The sequence below is a fragment of the Ooceraea biroi genome, chromosome 2, assembly GCF_003672135.1.
Source record: "Ooceraea biroi isolate clonal line C1 chromosome 2, Obir_v5.4, whole genome shotgun sequence".
Taxonomy (NCBI): Eukaryota; Metazoa; Arthropoda; class Insecta; order Hymenoptera; family Formicidae; genus Ooceraea; species Ooceraea biroi.
The window spans coordinates 840,545-860,386 of record NC_039507.1 but is presented as its reverse complement, the minus strand read 5'-3'; the positions used below and the strand labels follow the sequence as shown (position 1 = coordinate 860,386).

At 37.3% G+C, this 19,842-nt stretch overlaps 2 protein-coding genes across 2 annotated transcripts; one reads left to right on the top strand and one right to left on the bottom strand.

Moving 5' to 3' along the window:
• The first annotated feature begins 145 nt into the window (after positions 1-145).
• Positions 146-3,436, top strand: LOC105282928. Its single transcript, XM_020032829.2, has 2 exons — positions 146-600; positions 1,172-3,436. Exons 1-2 carry the CDS (start codon positions 589-591, stop codon positions 2,297-2,299), a joined length of 1,140 nt encoding a protein of 379 aa, XP_019888388.2. The 5' UTR covers positions 146-588; the 3' UTR covers positions 2,300-3,436.
• Positions 3,437-4,865: 1,429 nt separating this feature from the next.
• LOC105282927 (myelin regulatory factor-like protein) lies at positions 4,866-18,111 on the bottom strand. Its single transcript, XM_026967863.1, has 18 exons — positions 17,816-18,111; positions 15,006-15,099; positions 12,162-12,395; positions 11,889-11,980; positions 11,436-11,755; positions 11,035-11,298; positions 10,463-10,641; positions 10,168-10,372; positions 9,913-10,071; positions 9,357-9,683; positions 8,990-9,249; positions 8,540-8,887; positions 8,253-8,427; positions 8,091-8,166; positions 7,810-7,925; positions 7,463-7,716; positions 7,119-7,338; positions 4,866-7,022 (listed from the first exon to the last, which is right to left on the bottom strand). Exons 1-18 carry the CDS (start codon positions 17,934-17,936, stop codon positions 6,945-6,947), a joined length of 3,522 nt encoding a protein of 1,173 aa, XP_026823664.1. The 5' UTR covers positions 17,937-18,111; the 3' UTR covers positions 4,866-6,944.
• Positions 18,112-19,842: the final 1,731 nt, after the last annotated feature.

Here is a 19,842-nt window from a genome sequence, read left to right as displayed (position 1 = left end):
ATCCCAACCCACCGCCTCCATGAAAAAAGACACTAGATTTCACGCATGTGCGGCGCATGCCGCGCGACCACGAATGCGTACTATGAGACGCGGTCGATCCAAGCAACTGCCATCTATGTTCTGTTAAGTTAACCAGAGTTGCAGTCGGTAATCCATCTGCCATGGTAAAAGGTTGGGTATATGTAAAACTAGTAAAAGGTTTGCCGCGTCTCTTTTGTTTTTCCGCTTTTCCGTTTTTACGTGGACTAACGTATTTTCGACAAAAAGGGCGTGTTTCGTGTACTAGTATTAGTAGCTAAACTAGTACAAGGCAGTACAAGAAGTTCCGTCAAAAAGAATAAAGTTGTCTATACCAGTTGCACTCATTCGAAATGCAATACGGGCAGTAAAGAGTTACACTCACAATCAGTAACGCCGCAGTATTCAAAAGGGATCGCTTGCACATTTCTGCCACATCATTTAGAGTGCATCGGTGAATACTGAAGAGTCCAGCCAAGAAGACCTCTTACCTGAAAACGTTACCGGAACATTACAAAATAATTATAAAATCTCTGATTGAGATATACTAGCAAAAGACTGCCAAATATAATGGAAACAAAAGTAAGTTTTTATATGCATTATTATCTTTTTTTCTCTTTTAGTAAGTGCACGATATTTAAAATGCAAATGAATTAAAATGATGTACTACTGATTGATTTTACTTGTTTTTGATAACGTTACTGACTAAATTAAATATCTGTAAATGAGGAGGCATACTTTTTCAATAGAATTACAGAGGAATTGTAATATACAGTTGAATGCATCCTATACTGTAAGAAGGACAATTTGTATCGTGTCACTTTTATTTTCTCCTCTTTTCATACCTAGAAATATTTAAACTATGTAATTAATGTGTATCTAGGAATATTTAGATCATGTAACTGTGTAAATATTTGAGCATGTGCCTTTAATACAACAATTTTAGAAAAATGAGATCGCAAAACTGTGACACAATATTTAGAAAATTATCAAGCAAAAAATATATTACCTGCATGGTACATCTTTGCAAATCTATCTCGTTTGGTCGGTTCATCTTTTTCGATTGCGATTTGTGATATGTTACATTATTCGAAGAAGAAACATTAAACACCCAGATAACATTATGTCGTCTTAAAAACATAAACATTTTCAGGACACTTCCAAATTAGAAGGAATGTTAGATTCAAATAATGAGGTTCATCTATTAAATAATGAGATGGAAAATATACCCATTACACCTTCGTATTATAAGAGTTATTGTCGAACAAATTATACGAAGAATATATTTGACTACACTTGGCATCTGGAGCATTTCGCTATACTCTATAAAACAGCAACAAAAATTCAGTCGGCAGCATTTCCTGAAACAGCTCGATATACATTTGAGATACGATTGTTTCACACACCACTTAACTGGGATGATACTGTTATAAAATTTTATATATTTACTGAGGACCCATTTCAAGGTAGTTGCGATATATCTACGATTTTGTTGGGCAAAAAGAAATTCATTTCGACAGCCGGCTATGTAGAGAATGGTTCATGCATGTATGAAACTACAGCGAGCGCATTGTTAAAGTACACAAATGGAGGAACGCTTACATTGAATTTTACGATTACAATTCTTTGCGATATTTTAACTAAGACTTTACATGTGAAGTCAGTACCGTTGGATACCGTAAATAATAGCACAGGCATGGAGAAACATGAGAATTTAATCAGAGCAAGAGCTTCTATTTGTCCACCATTCGTCATTTTCAAATTAAACGAATGTAGAGCGTATAAAATATCAAAAAATTTATTACGTTCCATCAAAAGTTCCTATTTCTCGTCGATATGTGAAACATGTCAAGAAGAAGAGGAAAATGATATAACAATAAATCTAAATGTACCATCTAGTGATTATTTTCAAATGATACTAACATTTATCGAAACTGGTTCATTACCAATATATTCTGACGTTCCAACAATCCTAGAGTTGTTGAGCCTATCCTTCACATACGATGTAAAAGATCTTCAAGTTACGTGTGAAAAAGCTTTAATACTTAATATTACTGTTGCAAATGTCCTCGACATTTTGGACATTACGATGAAAGAGCCGACAAGTATTTTAAAAGAACATGTAATGGCTTTTATAAAATTTCACTTAAATGAATTTACAAACACCGCAACATTCAAACAACTCCCGTCATCATCATTGAAGGAGATAGTAGAAAGCATTGCAGAACATAAAATAGATATAAAATCCGTACCAATCAATACGCGTTCAGAATCTTCATAGAATCTTTACATTGAGGATATTAATTATTTAGCTCTTAATCAGCTCATTAATTATTTAGCTCTTTTTATGATATAACGATATATATTATGATCTCAAGTATAACTAAACCGCTTCAGTTTTTTCTACAAACATGCTTGTTATAAATAATTTTGTCGTATTGTGTGCATGTATACTAAGATAAGTTTATTTTAGTTTAAGAATTTAGTTTAAGAATTTATTAATTTTATGTGCACAAAAAATACAATAAATATCGTATCTTTTAGTTTTAGTATAATAAGTATAATAAGTAAGAACCTGTGCCTATATATGCATGTGTATGTGTGTGTAAGTTTAAAACAAGTCAAGTATAAGTCGTGGCATTATTTGCGCATATACATACAAATTGTTTATATGTAACTTAATGTGAACTTGAATAAGTTATTTTAATTGTTTTAAACTGAAGCAAACTGGAAATTCTCTGTTACGGTATTTCCTATCTTTCTAATATCGTAATTATAGATATAAGAAGACAATAAAATAAACTTTCTACTTTTTCGACAAAAATTTGTTGAATTTTTATGTTTCATTCATGTGAGGTGAGGCCGCTAAACTGAATGATTACCAGAATTTGTTCAAAAAGAAAGTTTAGTTAAGTCACCAGTCATATTATTCGAAAATCAAAGTTTTGTTGGATTCCTTGTAGACTCGTACTACTCAAAAATAAAACTGTTCCTACCCTATCGTTGAGTCGTACTACCATCTCATTTTTCAATCAGAGCCTTCTAACGGAGTCTTTTAGAACTAATTCTTTAAATAAACTGCGAAATTAGTGGCTGGAATAAAGCTGTAGCTGTAAGTTATCGACAATGCTGGAATTCGAGTTCAGATGCCACAAGTAAGAAAAGTAAACAGTTCTACGCGTGATTGTGAATATCGAAAAATGTTTTATCGCGTTATTTTTCATTTTTCCCATTGAAAAATTAAATTTTTGAGATCTTCAGATGCGTGAAATGTGCGTGGAAAACTTTGTTTTAATGATGAAATACAGTGGTGAAATCGTGATATCAAATCTTATAGTTCAGCTCTCAGACCTGCCACGAAAGACCGGTGTGAACCTGGCACCTGACTTTAACGAAATGAAAATTTTCGGGCATATTTCGTTTGTACCTCGTTTGTACCTTCAGGAACCATCGTTTAAATCGTTTGTACCTCAACGGAACCGGAAATACAAACTTTTAAAAATTTGAAAAAAACGTCCAAGAGGTATCTTCGTAAATTTTTGAGATATCGCAAAACGGCCAACGGCATTCGAAAGAGCTCGATTAAGCACCCGTTTGTACCTCCGTTCAAATCGTTTGTACCTCAAAGGAACCGGAAGTACACTCTTTTCAAAAAAACGTCCAAGAGGTATTTTCGCCAATTTTCGAGATATTCGAAAACGGCCAGCGGCGGTCGAAAGAGCTCGGATAGCGCCTGTTTGTACCTCAAAGGAACCGGAAGTACAGCGTTTTCACAGTAAAACAAATAGTTGTTCGTACCTCCGTTGTTTGTAGAGAGGTACAAACGATTTGAACGGAGGTACAAACAGGCGCTATCCGAGCTCTTTCGACCGCCATTGGCCGTTTTCGAATATCTCGAAAATTGGCGAAAGTACCTCTTGGACGTTTTTTGAAGAGCCTGTACTGCCGGTCCCTTTGAGGTACAAACGATTTGAACGGAGGTACAAACGGGTGCTAATCGAGCGGTTTCGAATGCCGTTGGCCGTTTTGCGATATCTCAAAAATTTACGAAGATACCTCTTGGACTTATTTTTTGAAAAACCTGTACTTCCGGTTCCGTTGAGGTACAAACGATTTAAACGATGGTTCCTGAAGGTACAAACGATGCTCTTTCGAATGGCATTATTAAAATTCGAATATCTTTTAGTCGGGTGCTGGCTATTGTTTGACCCCTTATAATTTTAAACTGGTGAGGTACAAACGAAACGAACGATGGTACAAACGAGGTACAAACGAAATATGCCCGAAAATTTTCATTTCGTTAAAGTCAGGTGCCAGGTTCACACCGGTCCACGAAAGCTGAAAAATTACCTTTATTTCGAAAATTATTTTGCAATTCTGTGGAATGTATCGGACAGATATCCGAGTTTTCGGCAAATTTCACAGGTTTCAAAATTACAAAAATATTTTTGTGGAGAGGAATTGAAAGATAAAGCTGTAGAACGCAAGAATTATTTTTTATCGTTTCATTCCTCGCCTCTGATATCGTAAAACCAAGATAGCAGCTTAGAGATTAGCCGATCCTTCAATTTATATTTAAATTTCTTTTATTTAGGAATACGCAAGTAGAGCTTAAAAATATTTTTACTTATATGTATATATGATATGTATCTCTTATTATTATACATTATTATAGTACATATACATCTATTTTGTATAATGTATTATAGTATAGAACTTGTATTAAGATATATAAAAATTATAATGGTCTATGGTCTAACAGTTATAACGAAATGAAAGCGCAGAGCAATGTTAATAACAGTAAAGGAATGATTACGGATAAAAAGATTTGAAACATATAATAAATACTACACAAGTACGGATATAATTTCCACGTTTCATGTAATATTTTCTTTCCATGTTATTATCCCAAATTATTTCTTTTTCTTTATCATACTGTGTAAACGACGCTATGATATACATATACCCTGTGTGATACATATTTGCAATTACCCAGAACAATAAGTTTTGAGATTTTTATCTGAGTATACTGTATCAACATAACTGTATCAACATATACTGTATCAACATAAATCAAGTCTATAAATAAAATTCGCAAATCTTATTTAGCAATATCTTATATTATACTCGCTATTTGTTTTTGTAATTATAGACAAATGTATTATTACTGTACAACAAAGTATAATTTATACAATCCTCTCTGTCTTTCTTCTTCTCTTTCTCCATATACATATATGTCTATAACGTAGCGATATATCTACTAATAATTATTCAGATTCTAAATTCTCTACATACATCACAAGTTTGTGCACTGAGCTCCGAGTATATGGTACAAATAACCAATCGATAAATTATATTTCTGTGTAAGCTACCTTCTTTCCCATAGAGGAAATATACGTGGACGGCAAGGGCACCTTATCGTAAATTTAAACAACTTCAAAATTGTTTATGTCGACTTGATAATTTCATATGATCCATATTTCAATAATAAAAGTGCGCATATATACCATGAGGCGAGTTCAAACGTCACTCACTTATGTATGATTTATACATATATTTTTATATATTGTTCTTTATTATTGACTGAAAGTTTTTAAATTAACTCGCGTGATCCTTTATATTCTGTTGTACAAAATTATAATAATTAGCATGCGTACATAATCATGAGTGTTTTCGACAGTTGTTTTATTAAACTATCCATGCGTGTATTCTTATTATTTTTAATATAACTGTGGCAAAGAATATCCGTATAAGAATATGCGTATATTATTACGCACGCGCGCACTTCGCTTATATTTGCATAAAACATTTATTATACAATATTTTTAGGAACTCGCGATTCTATAATGTGATATATAATCTAAAGAAAGTGTACTGCAAATGAAAATACTAAAATAATTAAATGCCTGAGCAATTTCTTCTACTGTGAAAGAGAGACGCTCAAACTAAAAATAATTTATTAAAAATCAACGATAAATTGTTTTCTTATTTGAATAACAGTGTCATATAACATATAATAACATTAAACGTTCAATGAGTGTTGTTTGTACATAATAGCGAAACAAAGTTAATTATATTATATATAGCAAATATATACGACTTTTTACAACTTAAATACTAGGATGTTGTTTAGCGTCGTGAATATATCTAGAATATTGTTAATAGTTTCAATTATTATGTTTTATACAAATGCGATCTTGATATAAATCAGTATAAAAAATGAAAATATATCAATTACGTAAACGATATCTGCTAGATGTAAAAGTATATATTCATAAAACAGCTTGAAATTATAAGCTGTAAAAGAAAACTATTAATATAATAAATTAGAAGATGCAGCAAGTTGATGGGCGTATAAAATTAATTTATATATATGTATTAATATGTGTACATATATATACATTTTATAATGCACATGTGTATATATGTACACATACACAATACAATACAATTTCATATATATTTAAAAGGCAATAAAATAATAATTATGTCATAAAACACATGGTAAAAATGCATAAAGCTTATACGCAAAAATAGAAATGATGCACCCATCAACCACTATTCAATTATTCGTTTGTCATTATTGTTATCCATTTTGCGACGAACAAGTAATCGCATTATGTGTATGCGTGCATGTCATATACCTAAAGAAATTTCATGCGCAATGTGACACGCGCTATGTTAACTAGAATTAACCATGTATATTTTACGTTTATATAGATATCAGTAACCAATATATACTGCAAAATGCAATATGTGATGATATGTAAAATACAAGTGTATTCTAAGCTATGAAAGCAGAGGACAGATTACAAAGGCACAAAGGCTTTTACTCTTATACAGAGTGAAAAATCTAACGGTCGTTAGATTCTTTCTTAAAAACTTGGTAAGTTTTCTACAAGGTTTACTGTACAAGGAAGGAAGATTCATTGTTCTTCGCAGTCTCGATAAAAGTGCAACGTAAATTCCAGATAATCGACGCCGTGCTTGCTTTTGCAAATATTCTGCAATAAAATATAGTGTGTGATAATTAATATGTAGTTCGTACGAACGTTACTTGAAAGATTATTTTACTTCTAATAAAAATACATCAAAGTTACCTCTTGCGGTTGTATCGTAGGTATTCGAAACTTCAAAGTCTTCCTGAGATAATGAGCGACGTCAAGAGGAAAGGATTGATCACCCGGCTGACTATTATTTTCGATATATTGAGCTTGCTGTTGCATGGTATAGCTCCAGCCGCATACCACTGTCTCGTCGATACCGGGATTTGATGAGACAGAACACTGTTGCACGATCTGCCAGTACCACGGCATACCGCTATAAAAACATTAATTAAAAATTAATAAATATATATAAATTTATTGTAACATGCAAATAAGATACTATAAATTTGAATTACACATTATTTATAAATAAAAAATATATACACATTTAAACTTACACAAAATGTAACGTCAAATGTGTGTCCGGCATATGCTTCGACAAAGGTACGATACAACTGATGTTATTGGGAGTGTCCGGCGATGACGGGGAGCAATACCTTTGATCCAAAGAGGTATTGAAATTTTTTGCCACTATGAACAATTGCGGCCTGGGCTCTGGTGGTAATGATCCTGCGGCATTGCTGGCGACTTCACCCCAATCTCCACCACCGGTTTCTCGTCGTGCCCGTTTATGTAAATACTTATAATTGGTCTGAAACAGACAGTTGTGCGTGAATCTTTTTTGTTTCACATTTTCTGCTGCAAGTTGTCCTAAAAATGTGATAATCCAAAAGAAAGTTCATACCTCTTTCACAAGAGTTTGAGTGCTAGGATCAGACGGACTGATGCCGTTTTGAAAACCTTTACTCAATTTTCGTTTCTCCTCGTGTGGCATACTCAGTGGCTGCTCCAGATGATCTGCTATAAGTAATAAAACAAAGTTTAAAATAAAGTAATGAATCATAAATTACAAGAAAATATGCGTTTTTGAATATTATATATATATATATATATATATATATATATATATAATAATAAATATGCATTTTTTTCAATATAATTTAAAGAAGCAGATATGAAACTTACAGATGGATTTCTTTTCTGGTGGATGATCAGGTTGAGAATCTTCCAATTGATGAATGTCAGTTGTGCAGCAATATATCTATATAAGAGATTTCATTTTATTTTACTTGACTGATAGATGGAGTAAAGATATTAATAAAAAGATATTGATGGTTTCCTAAATACCTGACATGGGCTTTCGAGCTCAGTGAAGTGCGAAGGACATTCCTCGGGTCTTCCCAAGGGAATCGGACCTTTATTAGTGGGTGAGGAATCCACATCCGAACCCTGCTCGTTTTCATCCACGTTGCTGGGCACAGCGCCCGCGCCATTCTTGCTGAGCCAGTTTCCCGGGAATTCGCTGAAATACGTCATCAATATAACAGTCTTAATAAATTTGCTTATTTCGTGCAGGCGTGACATGTTCTATCGCGTGCACTCGCATCATCGAAAAAGATTCCTATTATACTGACTTATTTTTCTCGTGCTTAGGTTGAGGACCTGGATGGCTTATCGGATACCACGTTATCTCCTGAGAGTATAATTGTTGCTTCGTGTGCGGTGGCGGCGTGGTGAGTGAATTACTTTTGACGGATAATCCCCCGTCTAATCCCCTTGTATAAGATCCGTGCTTGTTATATAATGGCGACAATGTACTATGCAGCAACGAATTGTATCGATGTTCGTAATTAGTGGTGGTGGAAATCGTCGGTGGATGAGCCGGACCGATAGCCAGCATTCCGTTACTCGCCATAGTGGACCATTCGATGCTGCTGCGTTTCTGATATTCCAAGAAGTATAGAGTCGCCATCGCAACTAGACTAAAAGTGATAATACCGATTAGTCATCCGGAGGGAACCAGACTGAATTAGAATTCTGCCTTCGAAATTCTAGAATTGAGAGAAAATGTCAGCAATAATTACCAAAACGCCATAATCAGAATAAGTATGACGATGATAATCTGAATAAATTTGTTACTGCAGAGTAGTTCCTCCTCCCGCTCGAGCCTCTTTGTTTTTCCGTGCAAGGGCGGCTTGTTATTGATAGAGGATGAATATTTATTGCCCGATATGCTGGACACCGTGCTAATGGAACTCTTTAGGCTGTCGCCTCTTTTCAGTTTCGCTAGTCGCTTATTTATCCTCTCTAATTGATCTATTCTCGTTTCTAGACTGTCTGTCACCTGCAAATAAATCCGATCATGAAAGTCACAAGATGCGCAATAAATATAAGATATCGTGTTTAAAAAGATTTATAAAGAATTTATAAAGATTTATGAAGGAATTTTACCTTGCACAATTCCTTGACGGCACCGACGTTCTCCATAAATATTCTCTCTTTATTCACCACCAAGAAATTTTCGATCCTTTGACCATTCGGTAGGACTATATCGCCGGCCGGCAGCACGGCTTCCGGTAGAATCTGCTGAACCTCTTGCGCTATAACGCCAGTGTCCTCCTGTTTGACATCCAGACCCGAATGCTGCGCGAATTCCGGAGCATATCGATAACGAACGACGCGCAGTTGCTGGACGTTTCGCAACTGCTCGCGCGTATCCACTTCTTGGACGTTCTGCTTCGCTCTGACGTCGCTGGGTTGAACGATGTGACCCGTTACCTGCGACAAATTTAACCATGCATTAATGTATATCCAATTACTATATTGTTCATTTGTTGTCAGCATCAAATTTAAATTTGTCAGCGTCAACTGTGAATAATTTTCTGTTTTCAAAACTGGAGTCGCTATCAAAAAAGTGCCTCCAAAATATCAACGTCCATTTATCCCAGTGAATGGACATTCGTGCAGATTATAAAATACGTGTGACCGAGATATCTCTCGTGTTCACCTTCATATTGCCGTGCACGACGAGAGCTTCATCCGGCCTGTCGGTATTGATACCAACTCTGCCGGCGTGATACACGCTATCCGGAACTGCCCCTCTCTGCCATCCACCTTCAGCACCCGCGCCACTGCCCTCCGATTCAAATTGTCCCGGGTTACTCGCCTGTAACGCAAGAAAGTGTGAAAGTCAGTTTTCAATTTCAAGGTGCAATTTCCCATTATTGAATCTTCTATTGAATCCCCTATTGATTTTACTTACCCTGACGATTATACGTTCTGACGCGTGAGCTACTACTTGATAGCTGGCTTGATCCGCGGTGTGGGCGTGCAATCCAACGACCAGATGAAAATACCTCTGATCCGGATTCGGTTTTCCTTTCTTGCGCATGTTATTGCTTGTCGTTTCGCTAAAATGCAGACGACCGACTGTCACTTTTGTAACACGTTCGCCGCCCAATTCCAGCCTGTAACGGAATATGCACATCGCGTGATTTCCACCTGTATCTGATTACATTATCGATTTATATAGTGTATATTGCGCCTCATGAACTCACGTTACGGGATGAAATGGTTTCTTGCTTCTGTCGCTCTGACTCTGTTCGACCCGGATAGTCTGCGACGGAGATTCCACCTTGACACCGTAAAAATGTAATTGAAAGCCGCTTATTTTTTTCAGTCCTTCGCCGGTCCTAACAAATACAGCCTCCCCTTGAAGTTGCGCGTGACACGTTATCTAAAAGAATATAATGATTATAGAGAAAAAATTATTTTTATAATAAAGGATTATATATCCTTTAAAGTACCACGAGAATCAAAGAAAAGAGTATTGAACAATTTTTAATATGTTAAATGAGTCGAAAAGTTGTGATAAAAGTCCATTATAAAAATCAATTTACATTTAATTTACAAGTTAATTTACACTCAAAACGATTTATTTACTTATTCATTCAAATAATCTTTTCTATTTTCGACGATCTTTCACTATACATAATACATTGACATTTAAAACAGCATTGGCATTTAGCAACACTCATAATGTCATCTGTAAAGACATCGCCGTAACTTCTTGACTCATCCGATAGTTTGTTTTACGAATTATGAAGTACTGTATTATGTTTCCTCTTACCTGGAAATGATTCTTCTTCTGGCAAACAAACGCATCGTCTGAATTACTGAAATTGAATCCCTTGTCGGCGTCTACCCTGTAATGCGGCACCGGTAACTCCTTGAGATTATGATCGCAAAGGGCGTGCCAGGACGTTTGTTGGAAAGGATGGAACCGGATGCACTGATAACTGGAATCGATGTAATTGCTGTCGGCGACTTCATCGTTGTCCAACGCCGCGCTACTGCTGCTGCAACTGTGTTCCACGGTACCCAGCTCCGGTTCCTGAAAACAAGTACAAAAATCACAAATTATAATCGAAATAAAATCGTATGTGATCCTTTTACTTTACTTTTGTTACGAATGTTGTTGAATGTTTTATTTTGTGATATGAAACATATATACAAAATAAGATAACGCACCTGTTTGACATGAATGAGGCCATCTTGGCTGAGTTTTCGCTTTTTGGGGGCCGATTGTAGAGAAGAGTACAGCGTATTGATGCCAGCCGGACTGTGTTCGTGCGGCAACGGCATCAACGGCGGTCCTATCTGAGACTGTGCTGGAAGATTCGATGTTCCTGTAAGATGTTCCGATGTAAGATGAGGCGTTAAAACCGGCGTTAACAGCAGAGGATCCGTGGTCGCCGAAGACAATGCTCTCGGAGAAGGTGGCAATAGATTGGGAGCGTACTGGTTGTTCTGATGATGTAAAAGTATCTCCTGCAGAGCTGCTTTCTGATCTACAATTATATATTACACTCTTAATCACATGTTATAATTATGTGTTAGTAACTGATCTATTTTTATTACAATAAAGAGCAAAGAGATTTACGGTTTTGCAAAGTCCTTACATAAGTGAATAGATAAACTCACGTGGTGAATGTACGTGTTGAGCGTCATTGTGTCCCGGCGGTGAATACGGTGGCTCGCTTCCGCTATCCGGTGGACTTTCCGGTAGCGCGTGTCTGAAAAACATGATGGCGTTAGATCTTCTCAAGATAGTATATTTAAATCGTCAGGTTGATTTGTTCATATTAGCTTGCATAAGAGTGTGACCATCGTAAATCGTTGATTTGAACTTGAAACTGTCATTACATTCCAATTCATTACATTCTTTTAATTAAATTATTCGCAAATGCCACTTACGGATGAACGTACGACTGCGGGTCTTTGTAGTTGCCGTTGTTATTAGGCACCGTCGTGGTACCGGAAGCACACGCTATCGATACTGGATGAGCCTGTGTCATCTGGGGCGACGGTAATCGCGGTGGTGGCTGCTGTTGAGCGACCGGTTGCGGCGTAGGTGGTTCGATCCGACCACCGTGAGGCCCCGCCGTTCCACCCCCATTCTCGTTGTGGGCGAGGGTGTCCGCGAAATATCTAACACACGCATAGAACAAATCATAAACTTTTGTTTGACATCTCTTTATGTTCAATTTTTACTCTCGTTTTTATCTGTAAAAAAAGAATATTGTAACACTTAAGATATTTAAGATTTTACTAGAACCAGACGGTGCACAATATATAGACGCATGATAAAACACGATGCTGTCGGACTTTTGTCAATCTTTCGAGAGCTATGCGCGTCAAAGAGCGCAAGCTGTCACGCTGGTTTTGCAAAACATGAGATATCGTTATCGTCTGAATCACAGCAGTGTTCGGCAGCATTCCGCGGAAAAACGATGTTTCGGCCGACTCGCGTTTCTACGCCTCGCGAGTTTTCTCAATTCGTCTTCGCGGAAATCGCGAACGTTTAACTGCACGACACGACAATACAATTATGCAATTTCCATCAAATTAAGGAAGACACGACGGCGACGATTCACGTTTTTCGTCCGATGAATCTTCCACGAATTCTCAGGTGGAAAATAATTGGAAGCGTTCGGCTACGATTCGCAGTCTCTATCGATAACATTAAATAACGCAAAACACCTATTCTCTCATTATATAAGCCAGCGTAATTATGTTGTCAGTCGGATGGAAATTCCTGATTCTTTAAATATAAATTACAGCTTCGAGTACTGTATCCTCTTCAAATTATTCCTCGTCGCGTATATTTTTCTCCATCACATACCTCGCGCGTTACCTCTCATTGTTCTCCAACTAGAACAACAATCAAGATGAGAAAAATGAGCATTTGTACAAAATTTCCTTTCTCCAAGTGGCAATCCCGCAGATGAGATCATCTCGCGTTTGTATCTATGTTGTACCACGTGTTTGTGAATTTTCTCCGCTTATCTAACTAATGTTTCTTTAAATAACATATCTATTGCGCGTCGATCACGATGCATGCACGTGTACGTATCAGGATGTGCATCACAGAGAGAATTACAGGGATGAAAAAGGAATAACGAAGAAACAGATATACAAGAGACACGAATAATGCTAATAATTGAGAAAGAAAATCTTTGAAATCTGAGAGATACTGGTGATGGAGCTAGTCACTATGATGAGCACCTGTCGGCGATTGAGATAAATGAACAAATATAGCAAAACGCTCTGATACTTTGGTGGGTTTTTCGCGCTCGATGTCGGTGAATTTGTTGAGATTTAATCCCGTCATTGCCCCTCTCGTCGGCGGGAGAGTCTTTTAATGGAAGACGAGTCGCTGGGAAGAGTCGGATTAGCAGGGCCTAGCACTGTGCATGCAGTGATTCCATCAATTCCGTTCCGTCTGCCAGCGTCATTATATCATTACATCTCCGCGGTCGTGGATCTGCGTGGATATCTCTGTCTGCCTGCGGGTTAAATGTACAATACGTGTACGTACAAAGAATAAGCTGGAGATGTGTGCTTCCTGGTGTAGGCGATTACGTCAGTAAGTACGCGGCCGGTCAGGCCCGGAACAGGATGTTTTCGTGCCCCGAGTTAAATGGAAGGTTGAAAACCTTCCGTCGTTTCGCAGATTCGTGTGTACCGATACGTTGTTACGCGACAGCCATCCAAGGCCGGTGTGTTGCACACCACATCTCCGTTGATTAATGTCGCGCGATAGTGTATCCTCTGCATCCGAACACGTAGACGCACACCCACGTGAATTAATCTCATTTTTATCAAGTAACTCTCATTAGTGTCGAGTAGTAAGGGAATCGTCATGAGTTTTCTGTGACGGAATGTTCTGTGAAGCGTTTTACGGTACAACGGCGATGACGGAGCCTGAATGCACGATGACAGACGGAGCAATTTAGAAATTTAGCCTGATACGTCGCAGGAAACGCATGCTCGCGTCAAGACATGAGCGAAAATTATCCGAATTTCTTAATTGGCGCAATTCGAAAAGAAATGTCTGTACATGCACGTACGAGTCTTGTATAGGACTGTATCTGGCCTTTGCAAGTTTTGCTTAAATAATATCATCATCATCATCATCATTGTAGAATGTTTTAGCATATTCATTTTGCGGTTTAATTGTAAATGTGAAGTAATTCTTCCAAATATATCAATAAACATCGAACAGAGTGACACCACGTATCTTTGCATTGAGCGAAGAAGTGTCGCAGTCCTTCATCATAAAATCAACCAGCTTATTCAAAACGATTAATTTATCGAGGGCTCGAGTAATTTTCCAATAAAAAACGAGTCGTTTGACTAAATAAACTGGTTTTATAGAACTGGAAGATTGTCATAATATAATATTTTGACTGAATCCAATGTTATGCACCATCAAACAACTCCATCAAGGCGACTTCGACGAGTTTCATTAACTCGCGCAAATTAACTTTCTGAGAAGAAAAAAATCGTTTGATCGAGTTTGCGTTCATCGCGTCAGAGCGATATGCGTTACGCACGTGCGACGAACACGCGCGTTGTAGGCGTTAACCATGGCTACCGAATGTAGTTAAACTTCGTCGCCAGACCGAGTGAGGATCAAGTTTCTCCCGTATGAACGAGTTTTTGAGCCTCAGCTCGAGTCGCAACAAATAATAACAAAATAGAAATAGAATAAAGACAAATTGATACAAAACCAGAATGAATGCTCCTTGCACTTACGTTGCAACCTGTTCGCTGTCACTATTGATAAAGTCCTCCAATTGCGAAAAGTCCAAGGCTTCATTGTCTATCCCTCCGACGAAATCGCCACGACCTGCAAAAGAAGACGAGAAATTCTGCGTTGCGATAAAAATTGTCTTGGTTAAGCGTATAAAGTCGTTATTTTTTTAAGCTAAGAAAGCCTGTTCATTTCGAGAATATTCGTTTCTTATCGCGTAATATAACACGTAATTATGAATATTGCAGAATATTGTTGCTACGTGGGCGTTTCACACGGGCATTCGTTGTTCGTCCTCTATTGCGTCACAGAATGCAAGAACTCGCGTGAAAGAGGCAACCTGTGTGGGCGAGAAATTTGAAGTAAGTCGCTTCGTAAGTCACCATCTCCGACGATTTTCATTAAGGGAGAAAGTCTATTCGTGTTGAACGTGGTACACGAAAGAAATTTCACGGTTGATTCGAGGACGATGCAGTTGAATGAACAAGTCGTCAACGAGCGGGAGGAAAGAAACAGTCGCTCGAATAACAACCGAATTTCTTCGGCGTTTCGTGAACTCCACGTTTGCATTCATTGTCGAGATATCTGCCTCTAGGCGTTTTTGTGCGAAGAAAATGTCTCGTTGTATCCGTAATACAATTTCGTCAGAGCGCTGAAAATGAGTGGGCTCGCACGAGGAAAGATCCGTCAACAGTTCGGCAAAGCCTAAAAACTGTCAAGTAATCCTTTTTAATCAACGTTAATGCTCCTGATCCTGTTTTGAAATGTACGAACACGAAGAGATGCATACTTTACGTATTACTAATACTTAAGCGCTTACAAAGATTACAAACTAAGCGTTGTATAACATGCTACTTCCGGTCGTCCAGAGATTCATAGACGGAGCATTGGGAATAAAGTCGCTTTTCAAGCGAGTAACGAGACGTAACGTCGTGTCGTCTCGCCGAAAGATGTTTCCATCGTTCATCAGAATCGAGCATCGTTATTCTCGCTCGGCATACAACATTGCGCAACATAAAATTTTCAAAGAGTCGTTTACAAATTCGAAAAATATTCGAGGAAATTTATTCCTAACTCTGTTCGAAATTTAACGATTTTCTGAAACAATTTCCAAGAATGTTCTCCTTTTTTTACGTTGTTGATCATAAATAAATAAATGACGTCTAGGATGTATTGCGTTCAACTTGGTCTACGAAAGTAATAGGAGGGGGTGAGTTACGATGGTGGATGAGTCGTTGCCAGCCAACCCTTCATCGAGGTATCGACCAAACACCGCCCCGTGAGCACAGGAGGCGGTTTAAATCTGAATATCATTATGCTAGATATGCGCCATGCACATTGTTATAACTTATCGAATCGATATCAACATCTCAAAATTAGAATAATCAATATTATTCTATAATATCGAGAGCAGTTACCTAATGTATGTATATAATATCGAGAGCAAAGTTACCTAATGTACATATGTACAAATATAAATTTATTATTTATAAAGATATGATAAATTGTGAATTAAATTCATAGCAAATATGAGAGAGAGAGGGAGAGAGAGAGAGAGAGGGAGAGAAGCAGGAAAAACACAGTTATAGGTATATTCTTCTTCGCCGCGCGACATACCAAACTGATTGACGTTAATCAAGGCGGTGTCCAAGTTCTGGATAAAATAATCATTAATAATTGCGCCTATTCCGACTAATCAAATTTCAACTAGCATAAAAATTTCGCCGGCTTATACGTATAGGTTCCCGATGACGACCGCTTTCTCCGGCGAAGCAAATAGAAATACATCATGGTCGGCGGCAACTCGTCTATGAAAATCAGTTAGCTTTCATTCTTCGCGATAAAACGCGACGTGTTTGCATCCAGCTGCCGTAATCCTCATGGCGATAGAAAGCGACATTAACACGCCTGTATCACTCTTACGACGTAATACGTATTGTTTCGATCGCGATCGCATATCGTAAACGTTTGAAACGGAAGAAGTTAATCGGATCCAGTTGTCGATTTCACCCAGTTGATCGTGGAGCTAATGCCAGCTGTCGTGACGTGAGCGTGGCGTGAATCCGACATGGGTCCCACCTCAGGCCCGAACGATTAGGGTGCAGGGTTTTTTCACGACCATTAGGAGGTTTTCGAGGGGATGGACTCCAAACAAGTTGTGAACAGGTGTTAAACCGCCGTTCGTGATCGCGAGCCGGCATCATAATGATTATCGTAAAATAATAATGACGATAACAGTTTAAACAGCGCGGGTGAAATGTCACTATAAATAAATGAATGTAATGCCGGTTTAAATGTTTAAATCATTAGGACATCAGGGTTGCATAAATATTGTCAATCATTTTCATAACATCCGTTTTGGGTAATTTCAACTACAAAATAAAATATTTTCCTCCTTATGTATATGTGAGTTATCGTAAAATATCTATTCTATGAAGAACATTTATGTATAGAGGGAATACGTGGAAATCAGTTTCCGCGATACGAGGAAAGATAGCATTGACGCACTCATAACTGCAAGACGTGTCTTTGCTGCATCTTTTGACAATAAATGAAAACTATTTCTCAACTATTTCCTCTTATATTCAAGATATAATATATTCTCCCATCCTTTTGCAGACATGCAATCAACTATTGTGATGTATTTATGACTTTTCCATTCATATTGTGCAATTTTATAATTTTTACGTTCTGTAATTTTATAAAATTGACAAAATAAAAATTTTTATCAAACAGTTTTAACAAACATTGATTTTGCACACTTTTTTGATATTATAATTCGCCTTGAGCATTATGTCTCTCTTTCGGTTACCTGTCACACCGAGTAATCGGCGAGTATTCACTTGACTCATGATATTGGCGTCCTCATGATGATCATTACTCCGTCCATTCTGACCGTTGGATTGATGCTGCAGCGCCCATGAAAATTCCATAACGGCAAAGTGTCTCGATAAACCTCGATCACTATCGGAATAATGTCTGGGACGCGAGACTGGAACGACACTTCATCGCTGTGCAACTGATGCTGCAAATTCGAATACCGCGAGTATACTCACACGACATTCAACATATGAAATATAAACGTCACTCTTTTTCTTCAGACTATAATGAGGGTCTCTTTGTATAGTTCACGTAGCAATTTGTAATTAAGTTTTCTTCTGCAAAAGTTGCTTCAATCAGAACATTTACCACAAATTTATAACAAAAGTTCAGAGCATCGCACGGGATGTCGACGACACTCCCGCACTGCTGATCGGAATAAGATCAACGTGTGATCAACGTAAATTGTCGAATTATCCGTCGCGAAAATGAGAATGTTTATCGAAGAATGAAAAGGGCTGCTCGGTTGGTCCTGGTTTTCTCTAGTGGGGCAACGAAACGCGATAGTTCGCAACAGTCTACGACTTAATCGCGGGTCTCCTCCATCGGGGGTCTCCGATGGGTGCCTCTACCATATTCCAAGTATAGTGGGGATTTCCTCTTTGACTGGGAGGGCGGCGCTTATTTCGATGCTGAAGGGGATGGTTGTACGCAGCCCCTTTCTTCGATACGTACTATCACATGTAAGACGTAGTGACGTGACTCTCAAATCAATGTTATCTTCAAAACTCGCGGTTTCATTTTTTATTTTATTAATTACTGTTGTTTTTACTTGCAATAAATTTGAAATTTCTGTACAAGTATATAATAGATGTAAATTGGAGAATAATACTTTAAGAAGATAAACTTAGGAGTTTATTCGAGAATAAATGATTTTGACAGAGACATAAATTAATAAGAAATTTTTAACAAATATTAAAGTATCGAACTGTATGCATCGCCGTTGTATTCAATTTCATAATTTTTTAAATTAAATTTGTGTATTTTCGAGATATTTGATTCTTTATAGATGCTAGAAAGAAAGCTAAAGTCATATCGCTGCTCGTTTAGTCTGGACAAGCAAATCAGAGTAAAACTTTTTAACTAGCAATATTGATTATCAGTTAACTATGTGCCTTGACATTTAGACTATTTATCTGTCAGTAGACAACCGACCAAATAACCCGTCATCACGAAATCTGTAGATAAATTTGAACAGTTCCAATTTTCATGTTAAACTAAGAAAGCCAAAATTATACAATTATTTTTACTAATACTTAATACAAATTGTAATAATAAAATTTTAAATTATAACAGTAGCAGATTAAACTTTCGATAAAGTCTTTCTCTTGTTGATTCCGTAAATGCTATGGGATAAATACGCGATTAGCAGTATAAACAGGATATAAGTTAAACATAAGAGAACAAAATTATCTTGAAAACGTAATTAGAAATTGTTTAGTCGCGCGCTATTTACCATGACAAATTTCGCGTGGATTACGTAAGGAATTTCTAAGTGAATTTTATGAGCATAGCGACGAAAAATATCGCGCTTTCGTCACAATATACTGAGAAATAGCCGCAGAACACGGACAGGAAATTGTATCAAAGTTATTATTGTCAAGTTTTTCCATACAGTAAACTCAGGGTGTCTCGATTTCTAAATTTCATATCTGCTGCCAAGTAGAACGCGCGTGTACATTTGCAGCAATTTACAATAGTTTGTTTTCTCTCACTGTTGACAATCACTGTCGTTCACCCGTTGTTTATAACCAATTAATGTTAACTTGCTCGCTTAACATCGTTTATTAAGTACTCTTGCGTACGCAAGTTTTAGCTTATAATTCTTTCCGTGTTATGCATAATCGTCGGAAATTATCTTATCGAAACTCTCTCGTCAAGCACCTGCTGTTCATACTCTATAGTGTGCCGATCGCGGGTGCACGAATCCATTTCACGTCGCGTGCGTGAAATGTTCAC

Excerpts from the sequence above, each read along its gene's own strand:
- LOC105282927 (XM_026967863.1), bottom strand. The coding sequence starts at position 17,936 with ATGGAATTTTCATGGGCGCTGCAGCATCAATCCAACGGTCAGAATGGA. Across the intron at positions 8,167-8,252 it reads AGCTCGAAAGCCCATGTCAG|ATATATTGCTGCACAACTGA; the intron begins GTATTTAGGAAA and ends TCTCTTATATAG. Across the intron at positions 7,717-7,809 it reads CTCAAACTCTTGTGAAAGAG|ACCAATTATAAGTATTTACA; the intron begins GTATGAACTTTC and ends TGTCTGTTTCAG.